This window comes from Momordica charantia (assembly GCF_013281855.1).
Source record: "Momordica charantia cultivar OHB3-1 chromosome 8 unlocalized genomic scaffold, Mcharantia_2.0 BLBB01000008.1, whole genome shotgun sequence".
Classification (NCBI taxonomy): domain Eukaryota; kingdom Viridiplantae; phylum Streptophyta; class Magnoliopsida; order Cucurbitales; family Cucurbitaceae; genus Momordica; species Momordica charantia.
The window spans coordinates 27,271,205-27,279,510 of record NW_028275166.1 but is presented as its reverse complement, the minus strand read 5'-3'; the positions used below and the strand labels follow the sequence as shown (position 1 = coordinate 27,279,510).

The following is an 8,306-nucleotide window of genomic DNA, read 5'->3' as shown; positions in this document are numbered from 1 at the left end:
AAAACTCTCTATTTTTTAAGCTTGGCAATTTGGTTGTTGGAATTTCCTCCCTCACCCTCCTATGCTTCATAGGGAGCTGAACAATTGGGCCATTTTTACATCCCCTTTTAAACAGCCATTTGATTCTAAAGGGCCTAATAAAATTATTTGGGGAGCTATTTACAATGGAGCATTTTCTGTACAGGATATGAAATTCCTCCTATCAGGACCGTCACAAACTGATCAATCATTTTTCTTTGACAATTTTTGGAGCCTCCTCATTCCGAAAAAATGCAAATTCTTTCTTTGGTGCCTTCTCCACAGAAGTCTCAATACAGCAGATAAGATACAAGCTCGGTTTCCATCAACGGTAAGCTTTCCAAATCGGTGTGTTTTATGCTATCAAAATGGCGAATCCTTACATCACTTATTTCTTCACTGTCCATTCACTACTGCTCTTTGGCTGCACATCCTAAATATTTTCCAGATATAAATTACTTTCCCCTAAACTATTGACAAATTTATTACCGAGCTTTTGTCAAAGCCTTTCAAAAGCCAGCGCGATATTCTTTGGAGTAACGCCATTGGATCTCTTATGTGGAACCTATGGTTGGAACGTAACAATCGCATTTTTTTTTGGAGATTATTAGATCTAAGGCTTCGCTGAAGTCCCTCCTTCTGCTCTTTCTTGGCTTCGTCGTTTAGTGGTAACGAGTAGAGTGCATAAGCCCCCTTAGAAATAGGGGCGAGCTGTGGGAGGACATCAATATAAATGCCTCATATTGGTCCTCCAAATCAAATCTTTTTTGTAATTACTCTATAGCTATCATTTCTTATAACTCTTTAGGCTCTTCCTTTTTGTATGTATGTTTCTCACATACCTCTTAATGAAATGGTACCACTTTTTCGAAAAAAAAAAAACAATTGAATTAAGTGAAGTGAAAAGATGAGGTCTATTTGTTACCTTCTATTAAAAATTAGGTTAAGTTACAAATTTGATTCCTATGATTTGCAAAAAACCTTTAATTTGGTTCTTATGGTTTTAAAAGTCTCGGTACAGCTCCTTGTTGTTTAGCTAACTTAGTTGAACTTGGTCTCTATAGTTTCAATTTAGTCTTTATGGTTTCAAAAGTTTCATTTTTGGTTTAGCCAAATTTCACAAAACGTACATGTCATTATTAAATTGATATATAAATTTTTTTTAGGTAGTAATTTTCTAATTGAGTAACTATTTATTTAAGAGTGTTAGGGTTTAGGGTTTAGTAAAAAATATAAAAGAAAATAGGTGAAATTTTATGTGTAAAACACACCTAAACAACAAATACTTAATTGATAATAAGGTCTTGTACGAGTGGAACTTATGGAAAAGGGATTAACGTAGGAATTCATCAGCTAAACTTGGTAACTAAAGCAGAAACTCAGCGGCCAAAATTGGTAATGTGCTGTGTTTTGTCAACGGTACTTTTGGCTTTAAATGTAAGAATGCTGATGTGAGCTAATTTGGTGTGATTTGAGGCTGATTTGGACCTGCCAAACAGAGAAGAGGATATGTCGTGACAAAATACTTGATTAGTTATCGGTAAGAATCAAATTTTATATTCACCATAATTAATAATTTGAAAATTAAGGTGGGTATGAAATTTTTAAGCCAAGAAATATTAAAATAGGAGTGTTTGTTTTGGAATGAGAGTTATAAAAGTCAACTTCATAATTTATTTTCTAATAATAATATTATAACTTTATAAATTTAATTATTTAAACATATAATCATGTAAAAGTTAATTGATTTGATAATCCATTTGAAATAGTACCATAGAGGTAACTAACTTGTTATGGAAGATGATGGTTTTTTTTGGACTCACTAATCTTAATCGGTTGACACAGGAGTACATGTATATTATAAATTTTTTTTAAAGATAATTTAGGGTCACCAATCTTAATCATGTCCTATTTTTTAATTAGATGCTCGTTTGAATTGTGTGGACTTTGATAAAGCTACATTTTTTATTATTTTTTTTAGTATAATTAAGTATGGAGAGGTTACGGGAGAGATATGTCTTATTAATATTCATGAGGTTCCATCTCAAAATCAATTGGCAATGAGATGAGTAGTCCATATCTATTATAAATCATTATTAGGTCATTTTTTTTTCAATGTGGGATCTTTAACATGTCTAACAAAGGAAAATCACGATAGAAGAAACGTCAAATGTCTAGACCAGTTTACGTGCACCTTGACTAAATTCATAACGACTAATTTCATAAAGCAGTCATATGACCATACAACAGTTGATGCCGGAAAATATATAAGAATTCATTCTTAAGATAGGTGACCATCACCGGATTTGAAGTCATTCCCTATCAAATTACCCTAGTCTTTTTTTAGAATAATGAGTCACCCATGACTGTGTATACATTTTTTAAAAAATCATAGAATTATAGATATAAAATTAAACAATCAGGATCCTAAAAACTGTCAAATAGGTCAATGATCTATTAGACACAAAATTGAAAATTAAGAGACCTAGTTGACACTTTTAAAGTTTAGGAACCTATTCAACACAAAATTTAAAATTTAAAGTCTCTAGACTTATTAGACATTTTTTTTAAGGTTTAAAGAGGTTTTTTCTTTTCTTTTCTTTTTTTTTAATACAATATATATGTAGAGGTGGAGAATCAAACTCACAACCTCTTCGTTGGAAATATATGTCAATTACCGGCTATGCTCGCTTTGGCAGGGTTTACAGAGTTATTAGACACAATCCTAAAAGTCGTTTAACTTTTAAACTCATAATTTAACTTTAGTTTAAATAAAACTCTATGTATTGTCAACGTATTAATAATCTAGCCTCTACCATTCAAAGCTACATTTAAGTTATTGAACATTTCGGCTTAAAAATAATTATTGTACATTTAATGTTGTGGTAACTGGTACGATAAAGTTTTAAATAAAATTCCTACCTTAATACAACCAATAAGATTACGAAAGTTGTTAATCCTGGCAGGCTTATAAAAGTCACAACAGAAATTCTTATTACTCCCAATATTTCTTCTAAAACAAATCTCAACTTCTATTATTAAATTCCAATCGGATATGAACCATTAAAAAACGGAGTTTACAAAAATTTAAAAACCAATTAAATTAAAATATGAACCATGCAATTGGAAATAAAATAGTATCAAATATTTTGCTTAATCTCCTTTCTATATGTTTGTGTTTTTTATTACTATTTTATATAGTTTAAGAATTAAGTAACTTAGAAAATTATTGTACTTACTCTATAATCACAGCCTTTGAAAAATCTAACTAAAATTTAATCAATGCTTAACTACCATAGTTAAAATATTAATTAAATGAAAATTAATTAATCGAATTAAACGTTGATAAAGTTAAAAAAGAAGTTATCAAGAATGATGGTCCGCTAGACATAATTCTTCGTGATTTTGCTTTGAATTCACCCAAAGTTAAATATCTCATGTCAATGAGAATATAATTGTCCTTGCCTATATACTGTCATTATATCAATCATTTTTTATTCGGTCTCTGAGAAATTCACACACATAACAGCTAGTGTTCTCAACATATTTCCATAATAATATGAAAAAAAAAAAAGAGGAACTTCATACTAATGTAGATAATTCACTACTACAAATTCAGACTTGAAGAGTGGTTAAAAACTGTCATTGACATAATTCGTGATAGCTATATATAACTGTCGTAGATTAAGACATCAAGAAAAAGAAGAACGTGACCGTTATTGAAAAAGTGGCATTAATACAACTACAATAACAATTATAAACTGTCACAAATCAATCGACCACGATTTAAAAATGTCAGAAATTAGAAATTACTCATTTGATGATAGTTTATAACTGTTATTAAATGAATCAAAAGACTGTGCTCTCAAGTGGTCCACAAAAACGTACTAACCACAGTTTATAATTGTCACGAAAACTATTTTAATAACATTTAAAATAGTTTTCATGTCATGCCTCCTCTTCTCTAATCAACTCAACGAGACTTTATTAGAACACTAGGAAAAAAAAATGTGTTTACCATTGAGTAGAAAGATACTTACCTACCTTACCGGTAATCACATACGATTATAAATACTTTGGTTGAAAATCATTGGCAAACACACACCAATTCCTCTTTCCTTTTTCTTTTTCCTTCCACATAACAAATCAAATCCTCCCAACATATCAAAAAGAATGAACAAACTTCCGATCACAGGTGGCTTCCTTTGGGTGGTGGCGGTAGCAGCGACAGTGGCGCTTCTCATTGGAGGTCATCGGGCTGGTGCTGTGCATTGCAACCCTATTGAGCTTCCCGGGCTGGAGGATGGCGTGAGTTACTGCAACCCTTCGGAGCTCATTGCGCCGTGTGGGTTCGCATACCTATTCAATCTGCCGCCGTCGTATGGTTGCTGCGGAAAGCTGAAGGAGCAGAAACCATGCTATTGTCAGTACATCAAGGATCCATCGTTGAAACCTTACATATTTTCTGACAGTGGTAGAAGAATTGCTAGAGCCTGCAACATTATCATCCCCACTTGTGCGGCTTAGAAGAGCCATGCTAGCTTGGGTTGGCTGCCTTGGGATCTTGTATAAGAATAAAGTTGTATCCGTTGGCTTAATGTATTACCAAAATATCTAACTATAATAAAGGGAAAATGAGATCACATTTTCTTTAGGGCAGCTTGAAAATATAGCAAAAAAACAAAAATTATAAGTTACGTTTAGTTGTAGCAACCACTTTTAAGACTTATAAACATAGCAAATAATGGAGGCACCAACGAAACCAAAAAAGAAATAGAAACGTTGATTATACCCTTAAAGATGGACGATTTCTTCATATATACTTAATATTGAATATATCCGTCATATACTTCATATTAATTAGATAGGTAAATTATATTACTGAAATTCCTAAAATGAAATATATCACTAATATATTACATTTAGTGAGACTGATAATCGATGATCAATGATATATATATGTAAAATCAAATATATCATTGATATATTTTATATATCAATAAGAAACTTCCAATATTAAACCGAAACCTTCAACTCGAAGAAGATTTATTGATGATATACATATACCTATTATGAAATATATCATTGAGATATTTAATGCTATCCTTCATATTAGGTATATCCGTTGTAGCTAATTAAAATAAAGTATATCATTGATATACTTTATATATCACCAACAAAACCTATAATATTAATTACCTTAAAGTCTACCATCACAATGAAAATTTATGTGCAATATACCATATATATATTTGGAAGAAAATGTACCTTTCATTAATAAGTTTGTGAGTGAGAGAAGCGTACAAAAAGAGGAGGGTCAAAAGAAAACACTCCAATAGAAGGAAATTGAGACAATATCATGATTACAAAAGAGGAAAGATTTAGATAAACCATGCTGGGGCCATAATGTTGATATCTTCCCATAGGGTTGGATAAACTTTTGTGTGCATCCAGACTATTTTTCTCCAACCAAATGTTCCAAAGTTGAGAACCAATAGCATTACACCAATAATCTATTTCTCTTTGTAGCAGGGGTCTACAAGGGTGTAGATTCTACGAAGAAGATGATGATGGGATGTGAATCCCGAGATAACGGTACGGTAACACGTGTTCTTGGAATTTTCTTTTTAGATTTGGAACACATAAAATAAAACTAAGAAAGAGAATGGTCTACCTTCGAAGAACCCTCCTTTTGTGAAAATCCAATGAGACCACCACCAACTTCTTTTGCAGAACTCTTCTGTACGTATTTTTAATAAAGTCCAACGTGAGGAGTTAGCCCATTTCACCCCTCTATTGCAATTATGGAGGGAGTTAGTTTTTCCCCCTTTTTTTAATTAATAACAAATTAATTAAATTTAATTATTAATTACAATCTAATTATTAATTGATTAATTAAATCGAAATATTAATAAAATAAATAATTAATTATTAATTATTTAACTTTTAATTAAATATTATATATTATTAAAAAACATCTCTTTATAATCTATAGTTTTAATATGAATTCAATTCATATTAATTATTTGAATCTTATTCAAATATTTCTTTTATTATATATAGTATTAATTTTGAATGTTTATCTAAATTAATATATATTTATATATCATGATATACAAATTCTCTTATATAATTTGAACATTTCAAATTATTTTATAATTCTTGATCTTCGTTTTAGCTGAGTTAGTAAGGGGACCTAATGAGCCTACAGATTAGAACCTCTAACGATACGATATTAATTAATTAAACTTATTAACCAACATTCGTTAACTGCGGATTACCTCCACTAAAGACCCGCAGCTGCACTCTTCTCACTGCAAAATATTTTGTGTCCATGAAAATTGACCATTGACGGCAAGTCAATCCTTCACGAGTGTTCGTAACTTCAGTTGGGTCAAATTACCGTTTTACCCCTAAGTTACATCTTGAACCTTAAGTACCACTGCTCCTCTAATTAACAACATGTTTATGGTATGACCATTAAACAGAAGTCTCTCTCGGGCCAGTGAGAGGGTGGGGCCCCTTGTTCAAGTCTTGGAGTCAGCAATTAAGCGAACACTCATCTACATATCCTAAATCGGGAAGGAGTAAATTTCATCTTGCGTAGTTATGTTCCCAACTCCCCACTAGGTCTTGTCCTCAAAATGGTAGGATTATTGAGTCGGCAACTCGGGCCACTCTCACTCATATCAAAGGACGATCCCTTGTAGGCAGGAGTTCATAACTCACTCAGGATTAAAATCGAGTTACCTGGTCATCTTATGCAATATTAATCTAGTTAGTTTATGGTCTTATAATTAAAGATTAATTATTTTGCGGTCCGGTCTTATACAAACTCATTGCATATGATACATCTCCACTCGCATGTCTCCTAATGAACGATCTGGATAAGTCGTTTGTAACTCTTACAAAGTGGGCCATATTCATAGTGTTACCAACATAAGGTACTCAACCCTATCCATGTACTATAGATATTTTAGGTTATTACTGAAATATTATCTACTTATATATCGTATATTTATTATATACTGTATATCAAATATATACACTATATATTAAATATATATATACCGTATATCAGTTATATATTGTTCCAGTTACATTAAATAACTTTGGATCTTAGTTTATTGGAATACGAATAATGCAAAGAAATAATAAAATAACTCTTTTATTAAATAAATAATGTGTTCATTAATTACAAATAAACGAGCTAAGGGCACCAAACCCAACAAATGAGTCCCGATAGTCATATGCTTGGACAATGATAGAGCATAGAGGCGGGGATGAAGCACACAAAGAGGTTCAGATTCGGTCCATTTGTGATGCCAGCAAATGATGTGATTACCATTCCCGGCCTACATTTAGTATAATAAAGGAAGTTATCCTTTTGCTTGGTAATATGGAACCAAGGTGGTTTGGAACCCTCGAATCTGCAAACAGAAGGTATAAGATCAGCAGTATGGGCAGAATATTTAGCCTTTGGATAAGAAATCTCCACAACCATTTGGATAGAAGAGCCGAATTTGTGAGCCAGATGCTACCAATACCAGTACCACCAGAGGTTTTTGGGAACGTGACTATGTAAATCAAATGAGATTGACCTTTTCCTCTTGAACCTTCCCATAAAAAATTCTGCATCAGCTGCTCAAGAGCCTTGGTAACTCTCGTTGGATCTTGGAAGATCGTGAGAAAATAAGTAGGCAAGCTACTAAGGACAGATTAAATTAAGGCAAAACCCAGCAGCGGCCACGAACTCCAACGTAAGCAAATCCGACGGTGTCGCGGTAGATTTCCGATGGCCCGACAGCGCTCGATTCCAGACCTTCACTACAAGAATTTGGAGTTTCGGCGACGACAATTTTCGTCGCTAAAAGGTCAAATTTCGTCCCCCAAGGTCTTGGGCGACGAAACAAAGTCGTCGCCTAAATCGTCGCCGTTGCCCGGTCGCCAGAGAGTTTCGGCGACGATTTATATTTTTCGTCGCCGAAGAAATAGATTTGGTTCGGCGACCAAATCCTTTTTCGTCTCCAAAGGGTTATTTATTTATTTTTTTTTGCAACAATAAATCTTGTCATACATTGAATTTAATATAAAACTTATAATATTAAATAAAATTTAATTTTACAAAAAATACAAGAAGTTCATACAAACAAATATTAAACAAATTATAAGAAGTCTCAAATAAAAAACCTAAACATATGAAAATGTCTCATATCATCAAATTCTTCAGGAGAGATAATCAACTTTTCAGAAGCTTTCGATATAGAAATCGAACGAACCTGAAAAAA

General features: G+C 32.4%; 1 protein-coding gene across 1 annotated transcript; it reads left to right on the top strand.

Annotated features, from left to right (window-relative positions):
- Positions 1–4,191: 4,191 nt before the first annotated feature.
- Positions 4,192–4,545, top strand: LOC111013212 (non-specific lipid-transfer protein 2P). Its single transcript, XM_022287619.1, has one exon. It carries the CDS (start codon positions 4,192–4,194, stop codon positions 4,543–4,545), a length of 354 nt encoding a protein of 117 aa, XP_022143311.1.
- Positions 4,546–8,306: the final 3,761 nt, after the last annotated feature.

Excerpts from the sequence above, each read along its gene's own strand:
- LOC111013212 (XM_022287619.1), top strand. The coding sequence starts at position 4,192 with ATGAACAAACTTCCGATCACAGGTGGCTTCCTTTGGGTGGTGGCGGTA.